The 16,940-nt window shown below is 43.3% G+C and overlaps 2 protein-coding genes across 2 annotated transcripts; one reads left to right on the top strand and one right to left on the bottom strand.

The window, feature by feature from the left end:
- Positions 1-1,940: 1,940 nt before the first annotated feature.
- On the bottom strand, positions 1,941-5,781 carry got1 (glutamic-oxaloacetic transaminase 1, soluble; the record flags this gene model as incomplete). Its single annotated transcript, XM_079279603.1, has 9 exons — positions 1,941-2,080; positions 2,846-2,988; positions 3,090-3,255; positions 3,588-3,738; positions 3,912-4,016; positions 4,114-4,226; positions 4,533-4,656; positions 4,728-4,909; positions 5,673-5,781. 9 exons carry the CDS (start codon positions 5,779-5,781, stop codon positions 1,941-1,943), a joined length of 1,233 nt encoding a protein of 410 aa, XP_079135729.1.
- An 8,606-nt stretch (positions 5,782-14,387) lies between these two features.
- Positions 14,388-16,539, top strand: nkx2.3 (NK2 homeobox 3; the record flags this gene model as incomplete). Its single annotated transcript, XM_079279935.1, has 2 exons — positions 14,388-14,778; positions 15,890-16,539. 2 exons carry the CDS (start codon positions 14,388-14,390, stop codon positions 16,537-16,539), a joined length of 1,041 nt encoding a protein of 346 aa, XP_079136061.1.
- Positions 16,540-16,940: the final 401 nt, after the last annotated feature.

The raw sequence follows: 16,940 nt of genomic DNA, 5'->3' as shown, positions 1-16,940 counted from the left end.
CCTGTTTCTCCATATGCATGCTTAAGTAAAACGCATGAATAGGACGATCTGCAGTAACTTCTCTTCACAAAGGTGCAGTGAGTGACTGACTGAAATCTTAAGTGACTTTCGGTTTTAAAATGAATCGAAAGTTTTAATTGCTTCGGTTGAGAAAAAGGTACAAGTGCAATAAACACTGAAACAAGGCTGCATGGAGGAGGCGATAGGATGCGGCTTATTGAAGGAAAGAATTCAGCAATTGTTCTAGAAATCGTCTATTGTTGAAATAATCATTCGATCCTTTTTAAAAAGGGAGCGGTAGCTGCAGCTCAGGTTGGACTAAGCTGCTCTGCGTTGTGAAATCTTGGCAGGAACATTGCCCAACAGAACAGAGGGAGAAAGACATACAGTGACATCATTCATTCTGCTCGGTAAGGCTATGGAAGTACAAAGGACACTGCACTGCTAAGCTGTTCGCATTGACCCCACAGAAAGTCCAAACGGGAAATCTTTTGATCTGACAACCGACATGGAGCAAGAGAATCTGTGAATCATAAAGTCTCTCAGCTGAATGCTTTGAAAGATTTTGCAGTTGGTTAACACAGATTCATATTTGTGAGGATTGATGTACAGTTTGTTTGCGATTAAAAAAAAAGCTAAGTTTAATTTTGTAATGTAAAATGTAGAAGATTATATAAGTTACCCAAAGATATAAAGAGACAGACCATATGTTCTACACAAGGTTTTATTCAATTATTAATAAATTGACTGAACTAATTATATTATTCTTGTCTAATTTGTTTTGTCTCTTTCACTTATATTTGCCAAATCCAAACGACTATAAAGTGTACACTGTATTATATTTTGCTACAATCATTCACTTCAAATGACTTGTACATGGGCTTGTGAAGGCTGTTTTAACCTCATCATTAAATCAGTTCCAACACATGTGACCCCACCACAAACATGCTATCCATAGTTCTTTATTAGAGTAGTTAATCCTCACATTGGCTTCATTTGCATAACATTACGACTGATTTATTGGTGTACTGTGCACAGTGACAGGACAGCAACCTGCCACTGACACCAGAGTCTTACATAATAGTGCACTAGTGCCACGAACAGACAATCAGTGTACCAACTCAACATTAATTCGGCAGGTGTCCGACGCAACCAGAAACATAAAAGCACTCAGCTGTGAAAACGGAGATTACTCTGGAGTCACGACACGTGTTAGAATAGTTCCGAACCACTTGTGCTCACTCAACACAAACCAGAAATAAAAACACTTCTTACACAGTAGCATTTATAAATTACATAGTTCAAGTTAAAAATCTCCCCCTGAGAACACTCATCTCTTGTTCACATTGCAAACAGCAGTGAACATAATACTGCTACTTCTCTCATGATAGAGGACGTAAATACTCACTCAAGCTGCATTGAGCCAGTTTGGTCAGTGCTCTTAACAGCCGTTAATCATACGTGCCAATTACTGCACGTTTTTAACACTTGGAATGGATGAATCATAACAGTATGACATTAAACATTTTTAGAAAGTTGAGTCAGCACTGCTGGGGTAAGAAACACAGGCACAGATGTATACTGACCCACGCAAAGGTCCTGGTGAAGACACGTACTCAAAAAGGACACTACATGTAGAACATCTGTGATGTCACACAAAGTACACACTATAAACGGGAGACCAACACGAAGAAAACAGGGACAAATTATGAACAATTACTCGAAGGAATAATTCCCATTTGTGCGTTCAGATAGAAATAGATCTAAGAAGTCTTTAGCCTAGCTTAGCATAAACAATGCCAGTGAGCTGAAAGATGTTTGCGCAAATAAGAGTGTATGTTTTCTCCAGGAAACCGACTGGATACAAACACTTTGCCTGGAATCAGGTGGCTCACGGCCGGGCAGGAGGAAGAACCGAGAACTGTGGGTAGTGTAGTCTTCTACTGGACCTTGGTGACGGCCTCATGGATGGACTCAGCCACGTAGTCGATGTTCTTGCTGGTCAAACCGCACATGTTGATGCGACCACTGGCCATTAGGTAGATGTGTCTCTCCTTCACCATATACTCCACTTGTTTGGCTGAAGGTAATAGAGCAGAACCAGATTTAACTATTCAGTGATTATCACGATATTTGTTTGTATCAAAGGGAAACAGTAATGTGATGGACTGCAGTTGATGTGTAATTCGTATGGATCCCCCCTCGCAGTTCAACACGCATGTGAACAGCACATCAATTAAACAACCATCATAGTGTAAAATAAAGTTTTATTTAGTTATTGGCAGATATTCAATGAAAGATAAGCGATCAAGATATCGTCATTAATCGTCGCACATCTCTGATTATGCTACACTGTGAGCAATAAATGTGTTGAGGTTGGCAGCAACAACTAAAAGCTAACATACGGAGCTTCTTTTCAGTTATGATGATGTGTTCAGGCTCTATTCAGGAAAAGTGAGTATTAGACATTAGTTTTTGGGAAGAAACTAAATTATTTATTATTCATTTATCAACAAATATACATTTTTATTTCCTAATCATGTCAATTGTGTGTTTTTATGCAAATAACCACCATGGATGACAAGAACAAAGTAAAGGAATTTCTGACGGTTTACACTGACTTCAGAGTGGTTGAAATGATTTTTTGGGACGGTGGTGAAAACAAATTAAGTCCGGAGCCTCGTATAGCAGCACTTATAACAAAACAAAACGACAAAAACTATTTGTATCAGCCGAAATGGCTCATCGACGGTCAGCAATCTGTCAAAAAGAACATGGACGGGGCATCTCTAAAAGTTATGGACACATTAGAAAACGTTCGCGTGGTGTGCATGTTTGTACTCACGGTTGAGGCCTGTGAAGCTGAACATGCCAATCTGCTCGGTGATGTGGTCCCAGGTGCCCGGTGTCCCCAGAGCTTGAAGCTTCGCTTTCAGCTGAGCCCTCATCAACAAAACCCTGTCAGCCATGGTCTTCACATTGTCCTTCCTTAAGACAAGGAAACAGATAAGACCTCTACATTATCTTCATGCCTGTATACATCGTACAGTGCTTTGAGTGTTCTTTTTAAAGGGATATTCTGTGCTGACCATTCAGTAAAGAGCTCAGGTGAATTGAGAGTGATGGCAACAATGCGAGCTCCCTGAGACGGTGGGTTGGACCAAGTGGTCCTGACAATCTTCTCCATCTGGGACAGAACTCGCTTCAGGTTGTCTGCATCATGAGCCACAATGGTCAGGTTGCCCACACGCTCATCTGACGAGGACAAACACATGTCAAGCATCAAACAATGTTGTAGCTATTACTTCCTTTAACCTGTAGGCGGCAACACTGACACTGTTACTGTACCTTTTAGCCATATGCTGGTGGTCATACACATATTTGTCGTGTTTTAAAAATAAGACGAGCGCGGACGAAGATTGCAGCAATCTCAATTGGGAGCTTATCCTTTATTCTACTATTAAATGTCGCCATCGAAAGCGCTCAGGACTGTCATTAAGATTAGGAACAGTACAAAGAATGTCACTCTTTAATTGCTCTCTTGCAAGCTAGTGATCTACGACGTAATGCACCCAGACGTCACTCACTGTAGAGGCCAAAGTTCTTGGAGAACGACTGGGCACAGAACATTTCAAAGCCCATGGAGACAAAGTAGCGGATCGCCCAGGCATCTTTATCCAGACTGCCCGAGGCGAACCCCTGATAGGCAGAGTCAAAGAACACAAACAGCTTCCTCCTCTAGAAAAGAAGAGAAGAGCAATAGACAATCGTCACACGATGATAAACATTCAGCATGCGAAACAATGCGACTGTTTCAACGGACACTTGTGTTCGTGGTGATAGTTCAGACAGCAGCACGGCCAGGCATGCGCTGGCTTGTATGTGTGTGTGTGCATGTACGTGGATAATACCATCAGAATTTCTGCAATCTGCATCCATTGCTCCGGTGTGGGGTCTGTGCCAGTTGGATTATGGGCACATGCATGCAGGACAAAGACAGAGTGCACTGGACAGCTCTGTGGGAAACAGAGAGTAGAAGAAGTACTGTAAACTCCCAATGAAAATGACTGATGACCAAGATGAAGTCGTACGCGAGTCCCACACACTGCTTACCTCCAGGTCGCCAAGGAAACCAGCTAAATCGAGGCCCCTCTTCTCTGCGTCCCAGTACTTGTATGGACGGACATCCTCAAAGCCGGCATTGGCGAATACAGCATTGTGATTTTCTGAAACAAACAGTAAGTAAAACTCTGATACCAGTATTCTCACGTTATTGTTTGTATTTCCTCAAACTACAAAAGGTAAAGGTTGTTTTATTAAAGTGTCTCACATAGGAACTGATACTTAAGCAAGATCACTGATAAAATGCTCAATTAAAAAATAGAACACTCCACATCTTGAGTCTATAATCTATCTTCAGACGATACAAAGTCTCTGTGAAGGATAAACAGGTCAAAGTCCACGAGTGAGGAGCTAATCTCTGTGTTCATCTCCACTCTACACTGTTGCTTTGTGTGTATGAGTGGACATACCCCAGGTAGGTGCGGACACATAGATGGGTGTGTTGGTGTTTTTGCTTCCGTTGTAGAAACGACAGAGAAATTCTGCGCCCATCTTCAAAGCACCTGTACCACCCAGACATTGGACAGCCCCCACCTGGCAGTGACAGAAACAGACGGTTGAAATGGTTTGAATGTAAAGAGATTCAAAATGAATCCTACACATACCCTGTTCTCCTGGATGGCAGGACTGTCATCTCCCAGTGCGATCTTAGAAGCCGAGGATCTGAAGTCAGGCAGGCCCAGGATGGGCAGGTACTCGTGGTTTAGGCTGTCGTCATGCACAATGATTTTTTCAACCTTTTTAACCACTGGCAAAACCCATGGCTGGCCCTCATCTGTCCGGTAGGCTGCAACGAATAATTTAAGGAAACTGGTATTGTACAATAAAATGGAGGCAAGTGTGAGGCCTTGATGCATTGCTTAGTGATTACATTTTAGATAAGTATGAGTTTAAGATGGGTAAGGACACTCTTCCTGGGTAACGATAACAGAAATGTCCCGCTGGCCCCTCTGTTGACTGAACTCCAGGTCACCACCTGATAAGGACTAAAGTATGCAACCGCCTTTTTATCTTCAGAACAGAGACCATCAACTTGCTTTGCAACTCACTAAGTAAGTTTCAGGCTGAATGTCATCTACGGGGAGTTTTTTTTTCTCCACCGGCATTAAATGCATGATCTTTTGCGTTAGGACTTTTCAAATAGTGAAACATGTAAATCACAAGCCCCATGTGACGTCTTCAAAAACTCAAAGATATTCAGTTTATCAAGTGAGATAATAAAAGCAGCAAATCCTTCCCACTAAGAAAGCTGGCAATTGATACTTTTGTTCTGTCTTGAACAATATCTGAAGCGATGAGGCTGCTGCATTGTCAAAATATGTATTTTCTGTCAATCGATTTGTTTCAGGCCTACTCATGACTTTTTATGCACTCAACATTGTGTTGCCTACGTTTCCCAGTGGCCTAGCAGCCGCTGATCATCTGCAGCACTGTGGGTATAGTTTGTCATCTGCTATCAAATTTCCTGGCAACCCTCAGAACAACATGTAGTACATGGAAGAAATTAGAATTCATGATACAGTTCACAGAATCGTTTTGGGACAACTTACCTCCCACTCCGAGGTTCACCTTCTTGGGAAATTGGTCGTTATTGAAATCCTGCGACAGCTTGAAGACAGCTACAGGGGCTGCGAGTGGGACCTCACAAAACACCGACATAGTTGTTGTGTATTTTAGTGAAGATTGTGGTGACAACACGCTCTCACCGGGACAGCTGACGGGAGCAAAGCATGGGACGATAAGAGGGCTTTCACCTTCAACTTGGCGTCAGTGGGACGTGAAGTGGGCGTGAGAGGATTTACCAATAGAAATCCACATGCATCTGCCAAAGCCAATCCCAGCACTGCTCCCGGCCAAAGTCAAAGTTCAAGAAAAACACACGCTGGGTGCCGTTGACCAATGATTCCCGCTGTACCATGACTGACACATATCACACCAAAGGTCTAAGGTTGAAAGTGGGTGGTTCAGGATCTCACTGCAATCATATAAAACTGCCACAAGGCGGTGCAACAGCCTCATTGATTGAGCTGACCACAACCTCAACTGCTGATGGCATGAGGGTTGTTTTTTTTTCCTGTACAGTAATGTGTTCTATTTTAGAGGTAAAACAAAACATATCGAGATCAAATGAGTCACAAACTAAATATCTGATAGACTGAGCCAGCCCTGTTGCAGAAAGCAAGGTGGTACATCAAATTATAGACGTCTATTTGAACCCTAACTGAAGGGACAGCTCCTACGCTTGGGCTGGACATGCAGTGAGTAAGTGCATGTAAGGATGTGTAAATGAGTATGTGCAAGCATTTTCATCTGTTCGGTCCTGAGGGCCTCGGCTGAGCTATGGTGTAAACACGCCGGCTCCACAGTGCTCTCCCCACAGCCGTCTGCAGCAGCTGAAGTGGTTGATAAATGAGGGCCACTCCCGCTCTCTGCTCTCCCAGGATCAGGACTCTGTTGAAAAGTGTCTTGGCTACACCGGAGGCCGCACTCAGCCCATGCTGAGGCCTCAGTGCAGTCTTTTAATGTTCCTGCCTGGTAAAGTGGGGGCTGGTGCATTGTTTGACCTCGTTGGTGTAGTTAAACTCCAGTGACGGTGCAACACAGCAAGACATTACCATGTCCTAATAAGGGATATTAAAATAAAACATGTTATAAACTGACACAGTCTACTGAACCCAACACAACGTAGTAAAATTAGCTCCACTTCCACCAGCTTCAGCATTAAAATGCTGCTTACTTGTTAATAATTTAGTAATAATAAGCCTGTAATACACTTGGTAATAGCACACTCGGCGGGGTTATTCTGTTTAGCAAGTCATTTTAGTTTTGATACAATGCTCGCTCTTACACTGTCAATAAATAGGCTGTTGCATGGTCCAACCAAGTTTGTGTAGCTGCACAAATCAATATTCATAGGCCTATACTAACAATGGGTCAAATGTTACTTGCAATGTGAAACAGGTCACTCAAAGGGACAAATGCACTGAGAATTATCATCAACTCTGCAGTTGACATCGGCTGTGTTTTGGCATCTTTCAGCTCATTGTTGCGTGACGCGAGAGTCTCAATGTGAAGACAAAGTTACAGTTGCGACGAGCCAGTGAACACGGTTGAGCTAAAGAGTTGCTAAAGAGGCATAATGTGTTTTTCTCAGTCGTTTGAGGAGATCAGCAGAGCAAAAAAAGAGAGAAAACATTGGACTCGCAGTCATCAGGTGAGCAGACAACAGAAGATTAGAACTTGTGCTGCGTTGTGTATGTGTGTTAAATGCACAATTGGTGCCTCAGATGTACTTTAGTTATGTTTATAGCTGCCATGTCTAAGAAGATGTGTTTTGTTCAGATTTGCTTCAACACTGTTTGACTCATACACGGAGGTGTATAATATTTATTATTTTACTGTCATTGTGTCATTGATCGTTTGTTTTAGTTTGTGTCTCAAAACTGGGTAACTTTTGGTGCTTGACGCTTTGTAAAATCAATGACTTACAATATCTTACAAATCAGTGCTTTATAGCTCAGTGAGACACTATAAATTAGGAACACTTTTTAAGTTGTGAAAAATATATTTGGCTTGTAATCCTGCTGTTAATAAACTGATCTTGATCCTGATACTCTGAGGCTTTATTAAATACATTTAGTTATCTTCCTGATAAATTAAAGTAAGCTAACAAAAAAGTAATGCTTATAGAGGATATACACTGGCCAGAAGTATTTTCACAATGTAACCCAAAGATTGTCCTTAATAATGGCTTGTTTTTCAGTACACTGTAGAAAAGTAGTTTAATTAATCCTAATACCAGTTATCACAGAACACCGAGCTACTATTCCCCCCTCCTGTTTGTCCCAGATGTTACTCACTTTCCCCATACCTGGTAGCACCCCCATGCACTCACCTGCTCGCTTCACTTTGACAGCAGATGTTTTCATTCTTTCCGACCAGGTGAGGGTCTCTCGTATGTTAGCTATCACTGTCAGGCCTGCAATTATGGGATTTGAGCTCCCAGAACAAGGCTCGGGGGCCCAGTGCAGGGTTAGGTGTGTTCGTACCGGAGAGGCCCCGGGACCACGGTGTGGACTGTGATGTGAAGTGTGAGTCAGAGCACGGAGTGACAGGAGCAGCCTCTGGCAAGACAGTGCCCACAGGGGGAGCATGTCACATCCACATCAAGGAGTTAGTCAGCCAAACATTTACAGGCCCCTTCTCTGCATTTGACACTGAGATGTGGAACATTTATTTTGGCATCTAGCAATGAAATGCAAATATGACACACACACACACACACACACACACACACACACACAAAAAAAAAAGGTGCCAACAAGGTTCCTTTTATCACAGTGTTTTCATTTTGCACGCAGGTTATTGTTGCTGTGGGACGCTGACACTAAAACACACAAAGGCACACATTCAGGCACAAGACAGATGCATTCCAGCTACGCTATCACTGAAACACAAGCAGGAGCGTGTGCACACACACACACACACACACACACACACACACTGCAGCACATTCCAAGGGGGGCGCTGCAGCGCTGCTCGCATGTTGCGATGGCCTCTGTGTCTCTGGGTCAGAGAGCTGTGGTGAGTGACCACCTTTTTAGCTCCCCGCCTTGTTTGTTTTCCAAAGACAGTGTCATCAATTCTCTAACAAGAGACTAGACACAGCAACAACAAGGAGCACAGGACCTCCCTGTTGCTCCCTGTGTAGTCCAATGACTGATGGAGCATGCACGCAATAACAGACATCAGTGCTCTGTGCGGCCGACTACATTCCGACTGGTGTATTTTGTGTGTACATGGCTTTCTGTGCCTTATTTCATATCATGACATCGACTGTGCTTTATTTTTTCCCAGTGCATGCAGACGTTTACACTGCTTTCTTTGTAAATCTGACAAGAGACGAGTGCACCTGAGTGACAGGAATGTACATTGGATTAGTGTATTCTCATCAAATTTTAAAAACATTTTCCAAATAATGCAACAACGGCGCTGTAAAGTTCTCAAAGATCCCAGCAGCATGACACCCTTGGCTATTTACTTTTCACAAGTGCAACTGAATGTCACAGTCGCAACCAGATTGTTTCCGATGAAAAGAACAAGAAGGAATAAGTACAGCGGTTTCATTTTTTGTTCAGACTCCCTGAGGAAGACGACCATACACCGTCTGAGATGGTCTTCTGGGAGAAATCCTGACAATGTCACTACATGTGCTGCTCACACAGAATGAAGGAATAGTTCAACCTTCTTGCCTTGAGTTGGAAGAGAAGATTGATACCATTTCCTAATCGTCTACTGTTCAGGTCGCCTTATATGTATTATACAAACACAAGAATATCAATCTTCTCATCTAACACTCGCCGTATTTCCCCAAATGTCGTTCCTTTAAATAATAACAACAATACATTTATTCATGTAAAAACTTTTTGAAACAAAGTTCAAACAAACCGTTCACATATTTGATTTAAGATTTCACTTTGATCATCATGTTTGAGGAGTGTGATAATGTCTGCAAAGGCCTGCTAATATTCTTGTCACTGATATGGCCTTTACCCCATAAGGCTGGGTGGAACCGCAAACAGTCTACAGTGTGCTGTTCTAATTGATTGATGCTGTCTTTTGGCAAACTCCGGCTCTCAGACCTCAGCTTTACACAAATATGCATGCAAGGAAACAAAGACAGGAAGTGGAAGAGTCATGTCTTCATTTTTTTTACCCTCAGTGCTTATTTTCTGTCTGCATGAAGCCATAAAACTGATAGGTGACAAAAAAACCCTGATTATGTCTATAAAGACCTCTAAAGATGTGATATTTTATCAATCCGCATGGGGAGATCGTCATCGGGGATTTAATTCTCCCATTCGCAGAGACCGACACTGCATCGCTTGTTGTTTTAAACAGTAATTATTTACAAAATTGAACTTTATTCATAAGTAGTCTGAGCTTTGCCGAAACAAACTGTCACTTTGATAAAGATACCCCCATGGTTGCAGAGACAGTAGCATTTTTATTCCGAGGATGTTTACCATTTCAAGCCAAAATGCACGCATGCTTTTATTCAATGGCAACATTGTCTTTCCCAAGAGAGCCATTACTGCCTGAGCTAATCAGAGAAGTAAAAGCTGAACTTGATTCAACCTTTTGATATTTTGGATGTATTTTCCAATGCCGAATAGGACAGAAAACACAAGCAGCTAAAGGGAACATTCAAGGCTCACGTATCCGATTGAGTTCACCCCGCCTCCCTGCAGTGTCTTTATCTACATGGCCTGTGTGAAAGCAGAGAGGATAAGCATATTTAGGTTGCATGTTTCCTCCATTCCCAACACCGTAGATCACAGACATTACAGCACTCACATCCCCCTGTTGGCGCTCATATATACAAACGCACACCTGCTGGGGCAAGGCCGTCTGGGAGAGAATTACAGCAGGCTAATTTACGAGACCCAGGGGAGGGCAAAGGGCAGTGGACCCAGACTGGCCTGACCTCACTTCCTCCTTTCATGGTCTCCAAGTTCTGTGACACACAGAACAGGACTTCGGTTCTCAAACATCACCCTCTCACAGTCTTTCAAACAAACAATCGAATTAGGGAATATGTTTTTCCTAACCTGGTTAACACAATGAGCCCCGAAGGACTGTTGTAACATGCAAGTCAGCGACAGCACCTTAGGCCCCGGGCCGCAATTTGTGGGATATTTGGCACTTTCGGAGCCGAAGGTAAGTGGGCGAGAACAGGGTTTTGCTAAAAATCTGTCCCCAGGCTCGCCTCTGGCCTCCTCATTTCCTCCAGAGAGAAGGCGCTGTCATCCGTCACACGAACCCAGGCAGGGGCACAATAGCACAGGCTGGGTCCTGGCTACTGACACCATCACATGTGCTGCTGATAAGACTCACCTTCCGGAGCCCAGGAGAGCTGAGCCATTACAGACACACAACAGTTTGGTCCTTTGACATTCTTACGATGACCATGAAATAAAATGATAAAGGAGAGGCATTATGAGGCACGTAAACTCTGCATGTAATTTTGCTTTCTTCTACATTGTCACGGTCCTCTAATGTTTGTGGCTTCATGCCTTCCACACTGCAACATGCTCTCCTAATGCAACATGCTGGGGGATAAAGCTATCACACCCTATTAGATCACCCCTCCAAGCGCAGCATGCAAGACAGATCTTGCGGACGCACTTGAGCTCATCTACTTTCCAAATGTAAGAATCAATTCTTGTTATTGGCTGACTGTAAGACAAATGGATAGTCATACTTCAGTTCCGCCTATCCAGGCTGCTATAGTGACAGCTGTAAACAACCGTATAGCTCCTTTGTAGAAAGATGTTAAGTGCTCCTCTGCAAAGCTCTGTCAAGCCATAACACACATCTTCTTACACACACAAACACACACCACACAAGACCTGTACAGTGCACCCACAGACACTGGAGGTGGTGATGCTTTCCTTAATTAAGCAGAGTTACCACCGCGCTAAAACCATCAGATTCCAATCGCCTCTCGGCTTTACAGCAGCAGAGACCACAGGGGAAAGATGATTACAGTCATTACCGAGTCATCAAACTTCCATTCTGTGTTCAAGGATCTGCGGTCATTGGAGAACATTCAACCCATACATCTCCACGTGCATCGGTGTTGAGGGCCTGCAACCACTGATAAGACTATACACCTGCCACTCTGCAGAGAAGACACTGCTTCAACAGGTTAGCCTGCCAGTGATGTGGAGACATGAGTGGGAACAAGACCAAACATGTTCAGCATTGCCTGGCAAGCCATCGACTTTAAAGAACCCACCAGAAAGTGAATTGTGAAGGAATGATTGAAACGAGCCTGCTACAGACGTGGAATAGATTTGATTTTATTTAGGGTTTATTTTTCTCTTTTCTTCTGCAGTACATCCGGGCTGACCTCTGCTGTGGGCCTGGCCTTTGCCCAGCTTATCACGATGATTTCTGAAATGAAGATGATGTATTGAGGGTCGCATTCAGCACCCGAGCAGCTCCTCGACACTCTCTGCGCGTCTGGGTTTTGTTACAGGCAGGAAACAGACTCTTCCGCTCAGTAAACACGCTTCTCTGCTTGGCCACTTTCGGGCTGCCGGTGGCACGCGAAGACCACTGATGATGATGGCCAGTTGAGGACTCGCGAGGCTGTGTGCGCGTGCGTGCATGTTTAGGGTTGAAATGAAACGCTAATTGAATCCATTAGGCTCAGCGTCAGCCGTCTCTGACCCGTGACGCTTTGATTTGACATGAATAAGGCTGCAGAGACGTTTTTATCTTATTGGTCTCTTAAAAGCATAATAGTTTGAAGACACGTTCTCCTTCCTATTAAACCATCTCAGTCTTTGAATTATATGCACCTAAAGTCTATTTCTGTCTCGTCTGTGTGCAACGGACACTGACTCTTGGTCGGTTGTCTCTTTGAATCATTGCACCCAATAAACAGGACTGGGTCAATATTTGGGAAACAAATTGAACAGATTTACAGCCTTCTTAAATATTTTACGAGCCAATACATTCCACTTAAGTCCTCGTAAATTCCGAGTAAAACGCGCAGAAATCCCCTTCGACATTGTGAAAATGGTCAGCGTCGTCTTTATCAGTGAATATTCACAAATACTATAACTCAAGTATAGGGCGCTAGCTAAACTGACCATCCGAAAATCTCCCTTTCTCTCTTTTCTTTTAGCGCGAGGGTATTTGGAGCAGGCCCAGCTAAAACCTTGTGTACACTAACGCCTAATTTCTCCACAGACCAAATGCCTTCACCCTGCTTCTCCACTTAAACGGAGCGTTTTAAAAGACATAGATCTCCAGAAGAGGGGAAGAAGCTGCCCTAATCTAAACAGCGCCTTGTTGATGGTGAGCGGATGAGATTATGTCGCCATGCCCTCCTTTTCTTTCCACGCGGTTTAGGAGCAATGGGCCTTCAGAGCCTGGCGCCTGCACTTGTCCACAGATAGGCGACCAGCAGAGAGGTGTCGCGTTACAGCGCGTTTACCCTTTGAGTCTTTGACACACGGGTACAATTCGTGAAGAGAAATTTCACATATTTTCTTGATCATTTATTAAATACGACAAAACGTGTTGTGAATACTGTGAGTCTGCTCACATGAATCCGTGACTCGAGTCGCACGCCCACATTAAAGAACATGGTTTAAAACGAAACGTATAACTTTTTAAAGCAGGTGGCACTATTGTTGTTATTATTATTATTATGATTATTATTATCCTATTCAAAGACATTTTTAAACAATATATTGAATCATTAAACCTTTTACTGTTTGGCAACCTTTACTCGTTGCCGCACATGAAATGAATCAAATCAACTGAGGACAATGTCTCAATAAATGTTTTACCCATGACTTGTTACCAGAAATACTGAGCTAAGGTCAAGGGAAAACATCGTGGCCAGATGTTAGTGGAAAAGAACCGTCCAACTTTCTAAAATGAAGGCGAAATAAATGAAGCACCATTTATTTCCTTCATGTCTCCTTCGGCTGCCAATTTTATCTCATTTCCCACAGTTGCGGTATATTATCTTATCCGTGGATTGCCGAGACAGGAAACGAAGATATGGTTCATCTTAAAAGCGCCGTAGTGATGATGGGAAGAACTGTGATGTCGTGGGACCATTCAACAGAGACAAGGGGATACATAGATGATACTCCAGTTTACCGGATAAACTCAAACTATTAGGCTACTTAGCAAAGGGACTTTTGCCGTTTAAACGTTCAAATGACACAAAATGAAAAAGGCTTTTGTGCTGCCTTTTCGTTTTTTTGTGTTTTCTGCTGAGGAAAAAAAAGTATGTAAAAAAAGCTGCCTTACCTTCAACACCTTAAACAGTGTGAGAGGGGAATCGATAGTGGGGAATCGATAGTGATATTATTACACACCGACAGAGAGAGAGGCTGACTATCGGTCCCTCCCCCGCTTCAGGACGTCACTGAAAGGGAGAGGACAGCATCTTGGCTGACCCAGCTCTTTCTCGAGATAACTGAATTCAGCCAAACAGGATCGACCTCTCTCTTTCTCTCTCAGCCCTCCAGTCACAGACACACAAAGCCAGAGGAGAGGGATGTCACAGCTGAAAGAAAACCAGTCTTCCTCCGTCTGCATGAAAAACAAGCAGTGCGCGGCCATTCTTCACGCACGGGGTATTTGCTTCTTTTACGCGCCGTTCGGAGACAAATTGGTCCAATTTTGGGCCTGTTGACTATCGGTTATCCGTCATCTCTCTGTTGGTGGGAACAATGCTCCCCAGCCCGCTCATAACTTCTTCCACCACGCCTTTCTCCGTGAAGGACATTCTGAAGTTAGAGTTGCAGCAACAATCTCAGCAGCACCAGCTCCAGTTTATCTCCTGCTTCGGTCTCTCCGGTGCGCTGTCACAGCCGGGAGCTTTCCCAAATAAGCCGTTCCGTTCTCACTCACCGCCCTCCTGCATGTTGGCCGGAAGGGATACTCCAAGTCCCCTCAGCTCCGGTCTCTCGGAGGGCGAGGAGAGGATGTCGTACCTCAACACGCTCGCGGCTCAGGACCGGCTGGCAGGGTCCGGTCTGCCGGTGGAGATGTTCGGCAACCCGGCGCAGAACCAATCTGCAGACCTCCGGCTGGAGACCGAGCTGGAGGAGCAAGACAGCAGTGAGTACAATGATGTTGATCCAAAACTGAGCGAGGATGATGATGATGATGATGACACCTTTCGTTGTTATAAGTAATTGTAATATTAGCACGGACAGAAATGACAGAGGAGATTCATACGTTCATGAGCAGAAATATTTGCCTATATTGCGAAAGAAAACATAATCCCAAGATCTAATTCTCTAAACCGGCTGTAATATATATCTGGAGAAATAATTACCGCGAACTGACAAGTTATCATTTGTTGATTACTGTAAAAATGACGTAAAAATGATCGTCAAATTCACCAAATGAGTGATCAGCTGCGAAGCTGGAATTAGATTTATTATATTTAATAGTATAACATTTTATTTAAATTAAAAAATGTATTGCATTTAATTGCTTATTTTTTGTAAATATAGCTACTGTATACAGCATAGGCCTTAAGAAACATTGCACGATGGACGCCAATTGTTCCATGCTACTCATTGGCTGCAGATTACTTAGTCGCATGTGCATAAAGCTTGAAGCCATTTAAATGTTGTTTGCATCTGAAGTGATTAGTATTCTTAACAAATAAACCCATAAACAACTAATTCTAGATGTTGCCTAATTAATGTGCATTTAACCGTCACATGAATCGGCAGAAATCTTACAATAAAATGTATTTACCTTCAATTGTAATTTTAAAGATCTAAATATTGATATATGTTCACGAATTAATTGAGACATTATTTTCACTCTTTCATTTAGGTCCTCTTTAAAATTAAGTTTTTATTTATGTGAAAATGCCAACTTGCAAAAAGACTGGTAAAGAAATTTCCAATCCATGTACACGTTACTATTTTTTAAATGAATATTTCAATTAATATTCTAAGCTCAATATTAAATATGCAAAATAATATCAATAATGCAAATTATAGGTCATATATTTTCTAAATCCACAAAACAAACTGCTACTTTTCTTTTTTACATTTTAGGAAAGTTTTTATTTTTTTAATGAATTAATATATGTAGATATCAGTGTGATTAGATTGATAAATCACAGTTGGATAATAATATCGACACATGGTTAATTAACTCGTCTTGTTAAGCTCTGATTGACATTTAAACCTTTCTCCCCTGCACGCAGAGAGCTGCGGTCCGCCGCTGGGTGAGAGTGAGAACCCAGACTCAGAGAAGCCCGCCAGCAAGCAGCAGAGGACCAGAAGGAAACCCCGCGTCCTCTTCTCTCAGGCTCAGGTGTTTGAGCTGGAGCGGCGTTTCAAGCAGCAGCGTTACCTGTCCGCCCCGGAGAGAGAGCACTTGGCCAGCTCGCTGAAACTCACCTCCACGCAGGTCAAGATCTGGTTTCAGAACAGGAGGTACAAATGCAAGAGGCAGCGGCAGGACAAGAGTCTGGAGATGGCAGGTCATCACCATCACCACCACCACCACCACCACCCACACCCGCCCAGGAGGGTGGCTGTGCCGGTGCTGGTCCGGGACGGGCGGCCTTGTCTGACTGGATCGCAGAACTATAACGCTTCTTACACAGTGGGAGCTCCGAACCCGTACAGCTACAATGGCTGTCCAGCCTACAGCTACAACAACTCGGTGTATACTAACACTTACTCTTGTACGTATTCTAGTTTACCTGCTCTGCCGCACAACAGCACTGCTGCTAATGCTTTTATGAACATGAATTTGGGAAACCTCGGCGCACAGACGCAAAGCCAGGCACCCCAAGGAGCGCTCGTCACACCCTGCCAGGGAACTCTGCAGGGCATCCGGGCATGGTAGCGCAAGTCTTTACGCACATTAAGAGCCGGGAGAGACTTCTCTGGGATGGCTGAATGAACTCAAGCATGTAAACCTGATGAACTAATGCAACAAAAGCACAATTCAAAACTCGGAAACACAAGAAATATAGGCCAGTTGGCTGTAACTGAAGGCAGGCCCACGAGGAGGAACCCATTGACTGAGATACAAACCACATGCGCATTTTTCTCTGAGACACAATATTTAGAAAAATTACACCTGCTGTTGGATACATGTGATTGTTGGATTAAATGTTATAGCAAAAACAGCAAAGACTGTGCGATGTGGCTATGTGGCAAAAATAAAGAGACGTTTTATACATTTCCATATACAAACAAGTTGATATGCGGGTATAGGCATGATAAATCCATTTTGGCCTAAAA

The sequence above is a fragment of the Melanostigma gelatinosum genome, assembly GCF_949748355.1.
Source record: "Melanostigma gelatinosum genome assembly, chromosome: 12".
Taxonomy (NCBI): Eukaryota; Metazoa; Chordata; class Actinopteri; order Perciformes; family Zoarcidae; genus Melanostigma; species Melanostigma gelatinosum.
The sequence above is the reverse complement of the archived record's forward strand: the minus strand, read 5'-3'. Positions and strand labels throughout refer to the sequence as shown.